This window comes from Morone saxatilis, unplaced genomic scaffold (genome assembly GCF_004916995.1).
Source record: "Morone saxatilis isolate NCDOM2014 unplaced genomic scaffold, NCSU_SB_2.0 Contig3, whole genome shotgun sequence".
NCBI classification, from domain to species: domain Eukaryota; kingdom Metazoa; phylum Chordata; class Actinopteri; family Moronidae; genus Morone; species Morone saxatilis.
Window position 1 is genome coordinate 22,228,640 of NW_023339873.1, and position 18,834 is coordinate 22,247,473.

Below are 18,834 nucleotides of genomic sequence, written 5' to 3' on the forward strand. Positions count from 1 at the left end.
GACTTGGAACTACACCGCTAGATGTCATTAAATCTTACAAGCTGGACCTTTAAAGACTTTTATTAACTTGATGAGGATTGCTTATGAACATGATTTTAAACTGGTGACATGTTACAGAGGCCTGCTAAAGAAAATGATGCATTACTTCTCTTTCATTAAATACAATGGATTTCCACACTGTGGCTGTTAATGGATGGTGACTTGTTGGGCTTTTTATGCAGATTTCACCCTTTACAAATCCCAAATAGGTCTATTTGGATTTCTGTTTCCATTCTGTTTCTTTTGGAGTCATGTAAAATATAAAACATGACATATTTACTTTTTTGGTGCAATAACAATGATATGATACCTATATTTGTCAGCAAGATTTATTAAGAAGAGACATGTGTCCTCAAATTGTCCCAATTTATTCATTCTGAACAATGATTCATCTCTCGATTTCTCAACCTGGCAGAAGAAAAATATTTGATGGCTGTTGTCACAGCTGCTAAAAATGCTGGTAATGTGTTGGCGAGCTCTCCAGGGTAACAATATTACATAGTCTAGAAAACACAAGGAAACTCTTGAGGCCTGGTATTCGACAGCTTCACAGACTAAACGAATATGATGTGATTTTGTATTAGCACGTAATTATGATAATGTTTGTTTGTCTTCCTTATTCTGTCTCTGTTTGAATATGTTGCAAGTGTTGTATTGTATATACATATGTATGTATATATATACATATGTATGTATGTATGTATGTATGTACAGTATGTATATATAGGTATGTATACCTATATATACATACCTATATATACATATTATTATTATTCAGAATCAGAATCAGAAATACTTTAATAATCCCAGGGGGAAAATTATTTTTTTCGTTTACAAGACTCCAGGTATTACAAAAAAACATAATTTATACAAAGCACATCTATTTAAGGAACAAAAATAACAAGTATATTTATATTAAAAACTCATACTATCATTATATAAAATATACTAATATAAATGGATCAAAAGATCAAATTTACAGTTTAATATATAAAAGATCAAACTTTGGATCCTAGATTACCCACAATTCTACCAGTAGCATATTTTCATTAGATGCTCCCTGTCTCTAGCGCAAGCTAAGATCACCCTGATGACATCAATAATAATTGATTTTGCTCGAGTACTAACTATCAATATTCCATCAATTCATTGTAAATTTGATTGAATGCCCCTTTAACTGTTAACCTTGGTGAAACATTTAAATCTGAATTAAAGCTTTCACTATTGCTACTACTATTTTCCTTTGTGTCTTATCTACATTTTTTTGTCATATTGAATTTATTTATATAAGGGGAAAAAAAATAATAATTTAGGTTTAAAATAATAAAAAGATTTTCTTTTTTTGCCCATGTCCCCTTAGTGACTCCGTAGTTATATGTACATGTAATTCTTCATGAAATGGATTCTGTTTGATTCCAGTACAGTAAGTATTAGTATATACTACTTATAGGGACGGGGCTCTGTTGGAAAAAACACATCCAACTGTATCTGTGATTTGTTACATTTTGTGTGACTTTAAATACCAATAAAAAAGACCCTGCAAAAAAGAATATGCTTTACATATTGAAAAAAAACAAGAAAAATCTTAATCTTATATTATGTGAGTTTCAACTGTTCTTTAATATTCAAGATAAGCAGAGATAAATGATGCATTCCTAGAACTTCCTAAAAACATTCTAGGTAATCAGTGTTTATCAGCTTGCAGAACAAATGAATAGGCTGGTACACTTATAATGTGTCTACGGTGTGTCTGTGTGTGTGTGTGAGAGAGAGATTCTGACCACGCGGCTGCAGAAGGCACTGGTCCTGGGCTGGATGTGATTGGACGGCTGGTCCTCCTCCTCCGACTCGGCGGTGAGCGTGTGCAGAGACACGGAGCTGCGGTTGCAGCTGAGGGAGCGACAGCTGAGAGATTTACGGCTGCAGGCCGACTTCAGAGTCACAGAATGACCGGCTGCATCGTTCCTCTCCGCCTCGTACACCTCCAGCCTCCGAGCTGACACACACACACACACACACACACACACACACATATATATATATTGGGTGTCTGCCAATACAGACACACTGTACTTACATAAACTTATCTGCAATGCTAAAAAAACATACTGACTTTTCTGGGTTCCAAACTATTATGTTGATTAAATTATTGAGAGCTTTTCAAAGTGTGAGCTGCCTCCCACAACGGAGTGAGAGACGTGAGTCATAGATACCGTGTAAGGTGTTCTAAAAACAACAAGAAGTTAGGTATAGTAGTAAGACTCACTGATCAATGAGAATGGCTCCCTCAGCACCCGATTGCAACAATATGTGTCAAAATTCATACCAACTCTGAAAACACAGACATGATGCACATATTTTGTGCAGGATAGGGATGACAACATCTCTATTCCGCACACGCCGCAATGATCAAAGCCCTTCTTTCTGGCTGCTCACCACACTGCCTGTGGGAACACCAGTTTTTGAATTTGGCTGTATTAAAAACATCTCATTGTTCTTGCTGGACCTCCGCTCTAATTCAGTGAGTATTCTATCTCTGATGGAGGTAAATGAAAGCAGTCTAGCAGTCACATTATCAGCTCTTACCATTCTCCTCATGAGGATATTCAACCCCGTAGATACTGCAGCGGCGGAACACCATCTTGTTCTCTGTCAGAGTTCCCGTCTTATCAGAGAACAGGTACTGGATCTGACCCAGGTCCTCGGTGATGTTGAGGGCCCGGCACTGGATCCTGGAGTCCAGCTGCTCGTTGTACAGGGCCAAGTCGTTGTGGATGAAGTAGATCTGGCCCAGTTTCACAATCTCAATGGACACGTACAGAGAAATGGGGATCAGCACCTGTTGGATAAAACATTGATTACATCTCCTGCGTGATGTGTTTATTGACATGACAAATACTGCAGTTGTAAAACTGTAAACCGACCAAGTCATCAAAAACTTTGACTGGAATTGAGTCAGTCCACATCTCTGGTTAACACTTTACCTGCAGCACAATGATCATAGTCCAGAAAACGTAGAATCCAGCCAGGGCAGGAGACGTCTCCCCGTCAACCTCAAAGACCGGGTTTTTGAGGTTTTTCAGCCAGAGGCCGTGACCTGAAAGACACCAGAGCAGCTTATCACATTGCACACACTAGGTTACCATGGGAATACTGGCTCTCCAGAGGTCTAAATGTAATATTACACAGTCAGCTGTACACTGCGATAATCCTGCTGCTGTTCTGCGCTGTGAGACCACAGCTGTGCGGGTACACACCTATAGCACCAGTCAGACACATGATGATGAGCAGCAGCACGCACCACAGGACGTCTGTGTTCAGACGCCTCTCCAGGTGGCTGCGCTTGTACCTCGGCCCACTGTTGTTCATCATGGCTTTAGTCTCGTGACCTGAGTCAGGAAGAGGAGAACAGACCACAGCCACGCTCAGTTACACAGAGCATTACACTGCAGGAGGTACATTAGCAAAACTGAAGAATTTAGCAGGAGTTTACATCATAAAGCTTCACTCTAGTTCATAGTTTCATCACTTTTATAGTTCGACATAGCATGCTTTACAGCTCCACTTTACAATGATCTCAAATTCTGTTTTATCGTTTCGCAAAAAAAGGATTCTTTCACTCCTAAAGTGTTGGATTAAACTCTGGTTCTGGTTTCAAACTAACTCTGGTGTGTTTGCCCGTTTGATTCAGTTTGTTTAGGTGTGAAAGGTGGCAATCAAATTCTAGCGCCAACCAAACAACCAAACCAAGAAGGTCCAGCATCGGCATATAGAAGCAAATAACAAGCACAAAGATTTGAAACACATAAAACAAAGTCGAAACATAAATATACAATTAAAAAAGTGGAGAGGCACAATTCCAGATTAATGAGGTGAAGATTTTCTGTGAACTGGTAAATGTAAATGACTTCCAGCCTGTAATACTGTGGGCAGTGACTACAAAACAGAGACATATATACATATATAGTATACAGAGTGAGTGGGACAAAGAAAGATCTTTGAGTTAAAGTGAGTGAAGTTTATGAAATTGCCATCAAAGGCGTTGGCAAGAATAGCGTGCATGCCTGTATCTTTATTTAATTAGTGAGTAATCACCCTCATGCATGAATCATACATCAATAATATCCTAATTTTACACATGCCATGAATAGAAATGCATGGCAAAAATAACATAAGTCTATATTTTAGAACCCCCTTCCCAATATTTCCCAAACCATGTTTTCGGGGGAGCTCATTTCATATTAAGAAGAGCCAAGCTCTCCCTGGCTCCCCTGTAGTTCGCAGCCTGGTCTTTCCCAGCAGACAGAGAATGACATGACTGAAGGATGGGTGTCATGTTCAGACTGTGTACTACACTCATGGCAGGCATCCCTCCTTTGTGGATAGAATGAGAATTGTAACAATACCTGCATACCGTTCTGTGCTGGTGGTAGGGGTGGAAGCCTGCTCCCACTCACCTGACTGGTTCCACTTCTTTATTTCTACTCAGAACAGACACAATGGAGCTAGGTTTTTTTTTTTTTTTTGTCAGTGTGCGACATAATCAGATAATCGTTTTCCTGTTCTCCCTCTCAGTCACCTTGACTGGCTGCTACAAGCATATAAGCTGGAAGCCATTAGAGTTATACATGTAAGTTCATAAGAGAGAGAGAAGGGGTGGACAGTAGCATAGGAACATGCAATACAAGATTTCTGGGGTTTGGAGTTGGAGGTCACATGTGGGGTATTTCAGGTATTTTAGAGAAAGCACCATGACATGATAAAGCATACTGATGGAGATCAGAAGATTCAATCTCTCTCAAACTCATCACCAACTGTTTGGATTATAACAGAACACATGTTCATTCAGAACACGTTGCAGTCAGAATGAGATCGGGTCAGCCAGACTACATCTGGAGGTGGTCTCTTGCACACTGCGATCACATCTCTGCCATGTGTAAGACATTTGCACAGTGTGACCACATTCTTTAGGTTAAATTTAAAGGTCACATAATTCCACCTCCTGCTAGTAGCTCAAGCTGCTCGTCCAAAAGCTGCCGAGAAGCCCTCTCTTACTGGCTCTAGATATGGGCATTTGTTGAGCATTTTGAGGCCACCATAGTTTCTCCTCCGTGCTTGGAAAGTGAGCAGTATTGGTTGCAGTCTGCAACTGGATTTGTTTTCACACCACAAACCAGACCATGACCCACCTTTTCAGGCAGTCTGTTTAGTCCACGGCAGAGTTGGATTGGCAGCTCTCACATCAGCCCACATAAACCACGTGTTCATATGAACAGAACCAATGAGCAGGCCAGAAGCACTGCCATTTGTCTGATCTTTTGGAAGTGATGCTGTGCTCTTACCAGCGTAGACCACGATGCCCACTACAGTCTCAGTGTTGCGGATGGTGCAGCTCCTCAGCAGGAGGTTGTTGTTATGGAGGCCGACACGAACCCCGTTGGGGTGCTCCCTGTGGGACAACATGCAGACAAACAACAGGCCGGAGCTCAGGCTCAGCTGTACAACAGGATCCAGGTTTACTGTTGCTAAATGTTTTAACAAATTGTTGTCCAACATCACTAAAACCACAGACTACTGTTATTAATCCAGACTAGGAGGCTACTGCAGCATTTCCACTGGAAACATGTCAAGATGTTGTCCTAATGCGGTAGCCACACAGCAGTACAGAATAAGGCACAATTTTACAGTAATAATACACACTGATCCCATATATTTACCTCTTTACACTGTGTTCTTAAGTGTACATAGACAATGTGTTTGATCACTGTAAGATGAAAAGGGAACTCACATGTAACCTCTGAACCTGCTGAGGTCATTGTTGGGGTTCTCACACTCAATACGACTGTTGAAGCTCTCAAGGTTCAACTCTGCTCCCTGGAAAACACACACACAAACACCAATTCATTCCAACCTGCAGATGAATACACATATGGACAAACAGATATGAGATAATACAACCCCACCTGGAGTGCTGTCTTTTCCACTTTCCATGTTTTACTAGCTGTTCTTTTATGGCAGAGCAGGGAAGTTCAAATAAAACATGTTTATCAGAATGAAGCAACCAGAGGCAGACAGCTGTTTTATCTGGCAAAGAGAGCCAACTGCCTTCTTGTTGTTGAATTGTGTTCATTTCTTTCTTCTTCTGAGTGTGTATTCTGCAGCTGCCTTTAATTAGAAGCCAATTAGCTTCTCTTACGGCTAATAAAGCAGTGCTTTATTCATTCGTGCTTTTACACCTGGAGTGAGACAGCCCTGATCCAAGTCCTTTAATACGGAGGACATTTTCCTAGATAACACAGCTGCCCAGGGCACACTTTGCCTAAAATAGACCTTTATTCAAATCAGGAATATTATTGGTCCATTAATGTAAATGAAGTGTATAATACAGTCTAAAACAACACCACCATAAAATCCAGCCTCGAGAACTAATTCAGAAGACAGACACATCCAAACATGAGTGGGAACAAATAGGCTGGATTCTGCTGGCCAAGCTCCTCATCACTTTTAAACAGACAACTTCTATCTTTATCAAGGAAGAAGATATGGTGGATTTCGACCACACAATACTTGGTGGCTACCAATAACAACTGGCCATTAAAAGAGAACAAAGTGTGTTTCCAGGTGTTGGGAAGTATTGCTACATGGCAAAAGTTGTATAAAGCATTTGGAGTCTCCAGAGGGAGTTGTGAGTAATCTGATAAATTGCCTCAAGTGATCTCGTCAGCTTCAGTTGGGGCTGAAAAAATCTGGGGATGTGGATTTAGAAAGAAGTACCAGATCTCTGAAGCCCTCTCCACATATCTGGTTGAGGCCAGCAGCTTGAGGCTACATTAGCCACTACTAGCATATCACACAGATACAGAAACATAGATACCTTATTGCCTGCTGCTGTATGCCACCGCTATGCGTCTGAGCAGTCCCCATATTGCAGAGGTCAAAATCCGCTGGTTAACAATACTGAGAGATGCACACTTCTATACCCAATCAACTGTAACTTGATTCATTCTGAATCTATTATCATGAGATTTGGTTCGTTGTAAGTTCCGAACGATTTAAACGATATTTAGTTAAAAAAAACTATACGTTTATAATGCACGTCAAATCGAGAATGCGGTAACTACGTATCTATGGCATAACACACCGGAATTTCTGACTTGACTCTCGGTGGTCAAGTTGCATTGTGGGTAATATAGGTGCCAGGTTGACAAAAAACATATAAATTACATTAGCTGTAGAACAACTTGATCTTACCTTTTATCTTAATTGTTTTACCATTAATAGGATGGTTAAAAATATTGCTCTTTGTTGTAAAATTACTAAATTAAAGGGAGCATTCTAAACTGCTGCAAGTCCTTTGCGAGCAGGAACCTTAGTCTATAGAGGGGGACAGATGCATCTTAGACCTATGAATCTACTCAATGTATTACCTGCAGTGGGAGGTCTAAAACGACCTGTCTCTGTTTCAGGTTGGTCTCTCCGTCCAGGTTGGCGGTCTCAATGTAACAAACCCCACGAGGGTCAGATGAATACAGCAGCAGCATGTCAGCAGGGATGATTTCATTACAGGACAGACGGACCAAGTCTCCAACTCGCACATCCTTCCAGCACTGGTCAATGTAGGCTTTCTGCTTGCTATGGGATAACACAGAAGAGACAGAAAATTGAAAAAACATCTCAGGCAAATTAAATGTGAAAAGACACATTTTTGGTGAACTTGAGGTCAGAGTGTAAAATAATACAATGACATGACAAAAAGTATGTATAGAGTATTTTACACTGCATTGTGCATTGTGAGGCATTTCTAGCAATCAAGGCACAGAGAGATCCCTGTCAGTGGTGAAAATAAACATTTACTTAAGTACTGTACTTTTTTGAGGTATTTACTTGAGCATTTACATTTCATTAATTTAATTGCGTTAGGCCCTAAGAGGTAAAAAAATATATCCAATATTTCACAAAAGGCAAGTATAAGACAAAAATTATGGAATGAGCCCAGTGGAAGCATACACCGCCATGTTAACCAGATAATCAGTTTTATTCACTTCATCAGTCAGTGCTCACAATGTTATGGCTGACCAGTGTACATACAATGGAAATAAAATAGGGCCTAAGATGGAGCCTTGGGGTTAAACACAGGAAGAAAAGAAGAAAAAATTTCAATCATAGATGAAACTGATCTTTACTGCAGATACGAATGAATCCACTGGAAGATGTCCAAGATATGCATCGGTCATATCAAATGGCACAGAGAGGTTTAAAACAAATTTAAAATGGTGATTTTCAGAGTCTAAAGAATTTTTTTCCCAGGCCTTGTTGAGGTGAAATCTGTTGCCTAAATGTTGGCAGAACTGTGGTATCACAGTTTCTGTCTCAAGGATATCCAGGATTGCATTATGACAAGAATGAAGAAAGTGCAGAGAATAACTCCTGTTTTATGATCCTGACCCTGATGCTGTAACCTGATTACACATCTACATGTTTTAACATCCACCAATAACATAGTACACAGGTATGCAGAGGTGGAACACAGAAAGCATTTGGTACAGTAAAAAACTAAACCAAAGGACCTCTAAATGCTTTTTGTGCTGATCTACACACTCACATAAACCCAGCATGTGCTACTCAAATTTAAAACATCACATTCTACAGCTGCTCTGCTTATTGATGATTTGGCTCCAGCTGATTGCAACCAACAGTTTTAATCAGCTACTGATCACACAGAACCACATTATTTTGTCCCAAGAACACAGTTTTGATATCTTCTTGTCAGTGACCAACAATTTGGGGGTCAACGATGTACAACAAACTTCAGGACTAATTCATTCCCTCAGGTGAAATAAAGCAGAAAGACAGCAGGAGGTGAACATATTAATTATATTAAGGCTATATTGTATAACCTTTAATTAGGCTTCTGACCATGGAAACAATGTCAGCTTTTAAAAAATACATTGTACTGTATATGTGGTATTTGCTGACAGAGGGCCTGCATTGTTCTTGCAGAGAGAAGAGAGAGAAAGAAAAAAACTTCCCTTTGATTGACTGGTATTATTTACATGTTGGCTGAATACAATCAGTGGTTAATAATTACACTTACAGTCCACCCTTTCCAGGCAATGACTGGAATACAGCAGGACAGAGCCAAGGCATTACTGTACAGTTACGTACAATGTGAAGTCATGAGGTTATCCAAAATAAACTACTCCTGTTTAACTGCAATCCAAATATAGCACTGACTTAATGTTCAAAAAGTTACCACAGATAGATGAATTCATGAAAATGAAAAAGCAGGATCTAATAATAATGTTTTGCTAGATCAGAATCCAGCTTTTAGTAAGTAACGTGTTGAATATTTGTTATGTGATCTCTTTACAACTGAGCAGGGTTTGTTACCATTTTAAATTATATTTAGTTTTTTTAGCTCCAATTATGTTTTATGTGGTGTGGATGTGCGGGATGATTTAAGAAGTTTAAAGTGTATCTTTACTTGTTTAAACTGTTATTTAACTTAGCTGCATATTTGTGCACATGTGTAATGATTAAATTGTCAGGAACCTGATTTATATATTTTTTCTAAAGGTGAAATGTTTAATGAAAGGATTTGGGCTTTATACAAAATTCATGGCAATTAAGACAGAGAGCACTGGATCCAACATAATAGTGACAGAACCAATGTCACCAACCAATGACATTACAACAATACATTACACAGGTTTCCTCAAGACCTTCGTCATACTTTCTGTCAACAACGCCTTCATTATGTGCTCCAGTTGAGAAGTTGTTGGAAAGGGTTTGTCAAGTAGAAGTACATATTCCGTTGCAAGAAGTGAAGCACAATCCCTGTCCCTGTAAAAGGTTCATTGACTGATTGATTGGTTGTTAAACTTTGTTGTCGAAGAGCAGCCTTACTGAAAGTCTTGACCTTAATTTTCTTTGACCATCTTTGACCACGTATGCTATAGCAAAGATGACGAAAGTAATCATCCCTGTAACTTGTAGTTTTTGTTAATGGAGATGTAGTACAACTTGAGGTTCAGATTTTTTTTTGTCAAAAGTTTTGTTCTCATTTTCATTCATCTATTCTTGTTTCTATTAATATCACTTGTGCCAACTACAGGTAACTTTAAACATACAATGAGTTTTTTAACTGGTTATGAAACAGTCTCACTTTAATACTAATGCATTTATATAACCTACATAAACAAGACCATCAGCAAGAAGAGTGGTTGAATTCGGTCAGATTCCTATGAATCAGACGAAACAAGTTGGTGGAAACACAAAAGGCTGCCCAAAATAAACAAAAAAAGTTCCTTCTTGGGGCTTTAAGGAGAATATACAGGTCCTTAAAAACAAGACATCTTAGATATTGGTTGTTGTCACATCAAACCGACTGAGAGCAACATTTAACACACCTGCTGTAAACTTGGCAGACAAGCCTGTTGATAAAATGATCCGACTTGAACCTGCGGTAGTCTTCCCAGATATCCTTGACAGCCATCACTGTCAGCACTAGTATGATAGGAACCAGAGCGATCTCTGGCTGGAAGGCCTCCACCACAGGAAAAAAGTTGAGAGCAGCAAGAAAGATGAAGTAGACATTGGCAAAGCGATGGAGCTGTTCAAATAGATTCTTAGGAAGGAAGGAGAGGAGAGAATACTTTGTGGTTCGGATCTTGTTGTTTTTATACAACTTCAGGAGTTGACTCAGTTCTTCATTCTCTGTGGAGGAAGGAACCACTGTCCTCTTCTTCCGCAGGTGCTCCTTGGTTGAACGAAGACGAGACGGACGTTTTAAGCTAAACATGAGTCCATTGCTTCAGTGGTTTCAGATCCGTCTGCCGGTTTTTATCTCCCAAAAGAAGTCCTACCTACCTGCAACTGTTCTCCGGTTGTAATTTCACTTCAGTGCTCATGCTGTCCTTAATTGTAACTATTCTAATGTGGAGTCTTTTGCTCTGTCCCGAAAGGCATGGACACCACAGACGAAGTTGGAATGGGAGGGATGAGTGGATAACTGACTACCTAGGTGAAGGAATTCATTGCCACTCCTCTAAAGGGCACTCACGCTGTGAACAAACTCAAGGTTCAACTTTTACAACTGGCTCAAAAGACTGATTGTGTACTCAGGTATATGAAGAAAGTAGGGTGACCGAGCAGCAGTAAGAATTATGATTATTGATTTTCAGACAATCCTTAAAAAACAGAGCAGTGGACAGATTCATATATCAATTAGTCAACTGGAATGGTATGGTTTAATAAACCTCAGTTAAAAAAGTCTTCCTGATAATATGATATTACTGTACATTCTAATGTACTGAAATTATGGCTCTTACAACTGACAAATTTGACATAAACACACCAAAACAAGCACCAAATGGTTATGCTGAGGCAAAGTAGATGGTATAGAAATATTCCATCCCTCGTCTGACTCCTAAAAGCTAAGTATTTCCACTCCTAAACAGTTTTGTTAAATGAGTTTTGGAAGAAACATAACGGCTGCCTGGATTACTGGCATCATTATTCCAGTCCAGGAAGCATTTCATTCTTATACCACACAGTCATAGATGGGGCGGTCAGGGTGGATAGGTGGGTGAAAAAGCATTACAGTTGTTCTGATAATCATAGAAATTCCTGCAATACTGCCTAAAATGTGGTATTGGGGTGTCGGCGAGGATGCATCTGTGCACCGATCACATACTACGTAATTTATGAGACCTACTGTTTTTCTTAAGGAATAGCAAAAGTCTGACCTGCCCTACTCGGACTCTGATTCTAACAAAGGGTTTTAACCTGATCCAGACCTCACAACAATGATAGCAATTATACAGGCTTAGCAGTATATGCCTGTTGGGCAAGGGAAGGAAAAAAATGGTATCGGAACATATCTAAAAAGCATAGCTAGGGTTTGCCTCTAATGTTCCATGTGTCGTTAGGGTTAGGTTACTAAAACGTTTTTTGGTTACGGATAGATGGTGATTTTGGTTAGATATTGTGAAAAGTAAACTTATCCATAACTTATAAACCACCATCTTTTCCTGACAATAACATAGAGAGAGTAAGGGTAGAGGTAGAGTGAGCCTCTAATCAGAAGATTGGCAGTTCAATCCCCAGCTCTCTCCAATCCGCATGTCAAAGTGTCTTTGGGCAAGATGCTGAATAGCTCCCAAAGGTTGTGCTATTGGTGTGTGGGTGTGTATGAATCAGCATTAGTTACTTTCTGATGAGCAGTTGGCACCTTGGATGGCAGCCTCTGCCATCAGTGTGTGAATTTGTGAATGTGACATGTAAAGCTATATAAACAAAGTCCATTTACCATTTAACTAAGTGACTTGCCTAAAAGGAACCATAAAATATTTATCATTTAGTTGCCACAAATATTTCAGACAAATCGGTTTACAGTGAACGTTTTACAGATACATTCATTCAAAACATTTATAATGTTGATAAAAAAAGAAGGAAAACAATCCAGGCAGCATTGCATTCCTTCTAAAACATACAGTATATATGCATATGAATATATCATTAAGGAGACAGGGTAAAGTGACAAGACTATTCTCACCAGAAAAAACGTGCATTAATCATTATTTCAAATGCCTAAAACAACCTATTTTCCAAACCTATCAGGAAGGAGGTTAGGGCTGCTGTGGTCTTAAGGTGTGTGACTTTGACACAAGAGACAGTTGTTTGTTTCTATTTTACTGACTGTAACCAAACAGGTCTTTTAACTGTGGCCACAATCATAACCACAATCTTAAAAGTAGTCTTTGTGCCAAAACTACACATTAGTGGTGACAGATCAGAAAACGCTTGCAGGAATCTTTCTTTGTAGCGGTCATTTCTAACAGGTTTGGAAACCAATGAAACAATGTCCTGTTTATAGGGAAGCAAGTCAGGTGGCTTGTTGTGGTTGGCAGTTACAAAAGATCTGTATTGTTGTTTAGCTTTGCTGTTAAGCTTCTAGTTAAACTACAATCACCAGCAGCGTTCAAGTAGTGTAGCCATTATTAAAATCCAGTTCCTGCTCCAATGACAAGCTATTTATTCCTCCAAATAGCAGGGTAGTGTAGCTAAACACTACATTGTGACATTTTATTTCCTCTTGAGCTAAGCAATGATGAAGCATCTTGGGTTCTGTTGCTCGACCTGTGCCCTGCCGTCTGATTTAGGATAGAATCAAGGAAGCATGGAACTGTAATTTGTTCATTCTACTACCAACTTAAAGCTGCAGTAGGTAACTTTTATAAAAATAACTTTTTGTCATATTTTCTCATTCTAGTGCTCCTACTAGTATTTGCAGGAATCCACCAGGCCTGGATAAAAACAAAATCACAAGGTAGCCCTAAAGCATACCCTGCTGTATAGTCTATTTTTTTCTAAATGGGACCATAATTTACTAAATGAACATTATGTTGTATGGAAGAAGACTGAAACTAGAGATTGAGACCATAAACTCATTAGGAAACGGTTTACTGAGCTCATAAATCAAGAAAGAAGTCAGCTCTTTTTCTTATAAACTTACATACACTGACTTATTTTTACAGCCAGTCGAGTGAGTTCCCCCTCTGTAGGCCATTAGAAAGAATGCAGGTTTAAAACACTTCCACATTGGCTTAACTTTTCTGGAAATTCAGTACAATAATATATATGGCCAGTGTTTTACCACACTGAATAACTGAGAGAGGTTTTTGAGCATCTTACAAGATCTTAATCTTAATCATGTAATCTGTAAGGTACTGTTCTGTCCATTTGAAGAGGAAATGTGTAGAGGCTGAATATGCCAGAAAGAGAAGCCTGCCAAAATAATGAATCTAAGTTCAGTTCCTTCTCCTGCTCACTCTGCCTGTCATGCATCTTTTTCTCATTGTTCTTTTTTGTTTTGTTTTTTTGCACTAGTCATGAAGTCACTACATAACTGAAATTACCATCTAAAGCACTGATATCGACAAGCAGTGCTTGTGTGCAGTTTGAATGCATGAGACAAGTTGTTGCAGTCTTGAGGCTCGTGCTTGACTGGTCAGTACTGCAAACTCAACCTTCTAAATCCTACGGGGACTTATGGCCCTATAATTCTTGGGTATGCTCTAGGAACTAGTGGTATGTGGTCATGCAGATAGTTTGGATTTTATTTTTGTCCAGGTTTTGAGATATCTGTCTGAGGTTTTGAGCTTCTACTCCCATACAATGGTAGGAATATTCTCAGTATAGAGCCCTACATTGTTGCTGTTGCGTGCTAGGAAAGTGGGGATGTTGCTTTGTCATTAGCTTCGTTTTGGTTGGCAAATTGAAAAATGATGTCTGGAACTGCTGTGTACTGGACCAATCACCTAAGCCATTAGAGGTCATCATATCTGAGCTTTAACTTAGACCTGCTGCATACATGGTTTTACTGAGGTTTCAGGACATAGACTTCAGTATAAGGTCGGATTTCTACAACCATTCATTTGATTAATTTCTGAAAAAGTATCGCTAATGCAGTAAAGAGCAGAGTTGTGGGAGCAACATTTTCTATAATATGATGTACGTTAGCTCATCCATTACATCTATTACAGAGCTAATAAGAAAAGTCCATCATATATCAAGTTTAGCTGTGGTTCAGATGAGCATGTTCGCAGTTTAACACTCAGATTTCAACTTAGCATGCAGCTGTAAACTCATAAGTTCCGATGCTAAGCTAGTCAGGTGCTCCGTGACACAGTAACGGTACCAGTAGGTATTGTTTCATGGCTCCAAATGCCTTGGCAGCTTTAGTAAAGGATTCAATCACCTAAGAAACAATCAAAATATAACCCTATATGAAATCGGTCGGGCAATAGGGTCAGAAATACACTTGCCAATCATACTTGCCCCTATTATTTATGAGCAGCTATCAAATAGCAACAAAAACTAAGTTAGCTGTCAGCTCTTGTTATGGCAATACAGCTTATATACAGTAATACAGTACCTTTGAAACAGCAATCCAGATTAAGTTACGCTAACATCCTCTATTGCCAACCGTAACCCTAACCCAACTGAGCTTCTGTTTCCAGGATAATTGAAATGCTCACTTGCATTTCAGCTCATAAACTTTGTCTTGCTACCATTTTTTCAAACGCCCGATCATACTCAATGGTCTTACATACCAGTTTATAGTCCAAGGGCCCTATCTTGCCGATCTGAAACACAAGTGTCAAGCAAAACGCAAGTACCTTTGTGGGCGGTCTCCGGGTGCTGTTGCTATTAATGCCAGCGGGTTAAATGAACTTTGCGCCCGGCGCAAATCTAAAATGGGTTGGTCTGAAGTAGCTACATTACTCATGGGTGTGGTTTTGGCGTAACGCACAATACAACCAATCAGAGCGTCATCTCACATTCCCATTTAAAAGCAGGCGCGCTTGTTCCATGCGGAATGCTATTATAATGGCGGATTTTGCCATGGTGCAACAGCCAGAGCGCTCCAGCCGAGGAGACCGACGTTCTCCGTCAGGCCGTAAAAGACCGAGAAGTGGACATTATTGACATGAAATAAATGTAACACCCATTACAAAAATCAAAACAATGTAGCAGCTTCGCAGGAAAAGACCCTGGCCTCGGGAGCAGTGCGCACCGGCCAGCAGTGCGCAAAGGGCCAGCTGAGGAGGAGCAGCGCAAACACCTAATGGTGCAGAGGATCCAGACCCACTACAGTGACGAGTGGGACCACGCCGTTCGCTGCAGAAACGGTTTTGGACGATGCTGGAGCGGGGAGCTGGTCCGGCGATGTTTGCGTGGCTCATCAGGCGCATCCACTCAAGTCTGCGCCCCTTAAAATAGCCATCTGAATAAGCCCCACTGACTTTAGACTAGGTTTTTCCTGGTCTGTGGCGGAATGTTCTGCAAACAGTAAAACAGCACAGGGAACGTTTGCGCCGGAACAACGCCTCCCTCTTTTCGCTGAACGCCCCCGGAGCGCAACTCTTCCCTAAATTTAAGGACTGCGCGGTGGAGGGAAAATTCCAATGTGCAGTCGATGCAAAAATAGTAAACTTATACAAGCGCCAGTGTACAAAGTCAATTGCGCTGTAGTGCAAATAGAGCCCATAGTGTCTCATAGCCATTCAGAAAGGTTAGAGGTTCACTCACCCACAGAACACTTGCACTACGTTGTTGTTGACCTTCTTGTCGAACAGGTAGCGTCTGTAATCTTCCAGGGCATCTTTGATGGCGATAACAGTGAGAACCACCAGCAGAGGAATCATGGTAATTTCCTTCTGAAAGGCTTCAACAACTGGCACCCAGTTCAGTAACGCCAGAAACAGGAAGTACAGGTTGGCAGCCCTACAAAGAAAGGCCCAAAGCTGCAAATTAGTAAATGCACAAAAGAGGCTGTGGAAGTGCAACCAAGTGCTACCAGACCATTTCCAATGGTGTACTAGCAGAGCAGAATGCATCTCTTGTCTGTCGGTTGGTCAGTCAACCACTCTGGATCGAACTGAAATATCTCAGCAGCTGTTAAATGGATGGCCTTCTCCCAAGTGACAGCACAGACAGTTTATACAAGCATACTGGGTAATTCAATTGTCATTTTACAGCGCAGGGTTGTATAAAGAAATTCAGATTCTCTATAGGATTGTCATCATTTCCACTCATTTAAGAGACCAAAACTAAACCAATGTGCAACAAATTCTGGGACAGTGAATACCTAAAAGAATACAATGGCTGTGTAAATGTTGATAAAAGCTGCATGTGGTGAATTTGATCTTGAAATGAGGACAAAGGCAGAGAAAGTCACACGTGAAATGGGACACAATTTCAGTTCGTTTAGGGTTGTTTTGCAGCACTAAATGTCTGAACTGTGGGTCCATTCAATTGGAAAGAAACAAAATGAACGATTTCATTCTCATTCAGATGTTTAACCTGCATCATTATAATCTACAGCGACTTGGAACATGATGAACCTGGGAACGTGGGAAATCAAAAGGCTGCCTAGAGGAACACATTCCAACATGCAGAACACTGCATTCTTTGGAAAGTAGTTAGTATATACGAAAACTGTATGCTTCCTAAATGGCCTAAAACTTGCAGGGTTAGGGTTTAGGGGTTAAATCAAGGGTTTCAATTTAAATAAGCTTTATCAAAGTTAGATGGTTTCCTGCATAATGGAAAATGAAATTAAAATGTATTTTGTGCTGCTTGTAAAAATAAAAATCTGACCTGTGGAACTGCTGGAACAGGTTCATGGGGATGAAAGTCAACAGGCTGTATTTGGTAGTGCGGATGGCATTGCCCTTGTAGCTTTTGGAGACGGCTTCGTACTCCTGCTGGTGGGGCCCGTGGCGGGCAAACACCGTTCTCCGCTTCCCGATGACTCTATGCGGGGAGCTGTGGGCGTCCAGTGAGCTTTTGTTGGGCAGCCCATCGGGGGAAGAGTACCAGCCTCGCCCCGAGTCTCCTGCCAGCAGCTGCCGACAGCGATGCTGCACCCAGTGGAGCCGCTCCATCTACGCGGCAGAGGCGCTAGCTGACCTGCGAGAGTTCACAATGTCCTCATCCTGCAGAGAGAAAAACACAAAATCATTAAGGGGCTTGTTATCCATGCTGTCTGCAAGTTCCAAGGATCAGTCTGATGTTCTATATGTTTGTAATTGTCAACAAATCCCATAAAAAGACCCAAACCAACAATGTTTTAGTCTGTCTTTATTATTATATTATTCACAATTAACATTCAGAAGTTGGTTTACAGTATTTATGTTCACAATCCAATTATGCAGGTACAGCGTTGTGTTTCTGTATGAGAGTGTTGTAGTGTTCCCCATGATACACTATAGATATACTGTGAGAACTAGAGATAAAGTCCTGTCTGGCTGTCCCTGAGCAGTGCCTGTGGCAGCCAGACTGCACAGAGAACTCTGCATCCTGTTTGTGTATCCTGTGCACATCAGTGATTAGCTGTGTTTCGATCCAAATGTATCGCAAATTTTAGACAAATTTTGAGTAATTCAGCAGAAGAAAAAAAAAACCTGGAAAACAAACTAATATCCCGGGAGAACAGTGACAAATTTGAAACTGTGTTGGAGAAACACTGCAAAAAGACTTCAAAGCTTATTTTACTTCTGTTTAAATATGAAATATGACTTTCACACTACCTAACCATGACTATATTTTAACCATAACTTATTTGCCATAGAAGTAATCTTTACTTATAGCCAAAACCATACTGTGGTTTCCATGCAGATAATGTGTATAAAAAATTGGGTTGGGGCTGGATGTTAAAAAAATTTTGTTATCAACATTGTACCTGGAAATAAGGTTACAAAGACAAAGAATGGTGGTGAACACAGTAAAGGTTGGAGAGAAACTTTCTTCCAAATGATTCATCCATGTCAAGTCTTTTGAACAACCCACAGACCATGTCAGTGTAACCCTGCCTTGTTTACAACACAAACCCAGAGGGGAACGCAACACAGAGGGGCTGATGTTTGAGCATGTGATGCAGCAGGCCTCCAGTAATTCTGGAATAAAACATTTTCCGACATGTTTCCACAACTGCTTATGTCTTGTTTACGAAGCCCTTAGGCAGAGGAAGTAGGAACTGTAGCAACAGGACGGGACATGTGAGTGGCCTTACATAGAGACACCTGACCTAACAATGCTTTATTCTAATGAGCTGTCTAACATTACACCGACACAAAAGCAGGTATACTGCATGGTTTGGTCATCGCTAAGTGACAGCCAAACTTACATTTACAAAGTCTTACACATTGTTTTGCCACTAGGGTGGCATTGGAAAATCAGCTCCTCCTAAACAGTCTGAAAGCTTTTCTCTCACCGTGATGTACTGAC

The 18,834-nt window shown here is 40.3% G+C and overlaps 1 protein-coding gene across 1 annotated transcript in view; it reads right to left on the reverse strand.

Moving 5' to 3' along the window:
- Positions 1-18,834, reverse strand: part of atp10d (ATPase phospholipid transporting 10D) — a gene marked incomplete in the record, with an annotated part of 30,481 nt that overhangs the window by 5,320 nt on the left and 6,327 nt on the right. The window contains 9 exon segments of the mRNA XM_035673751.1: positions 1,821-2,035; positions 2,626-2,878; positions 3,024-3,136; positions 3,297-3,428; positions 5,382-5,488; positions 5,828-5,913; positions 7,467-7,671; positions 16,135-16,329; positions 17,206-17,543. Coding sequence (XP_035529644.1) covers positions 1,821-2,035; positions 2,626-2,878; positions 3,024-3,136; positions 3,297-3,428; positions 5,382-5,488; positions 5,828-5,913; positions 7,467-7,671; positions 16,135-16,329; positions 17,206-17,492 — 1,593 coding nt within the window.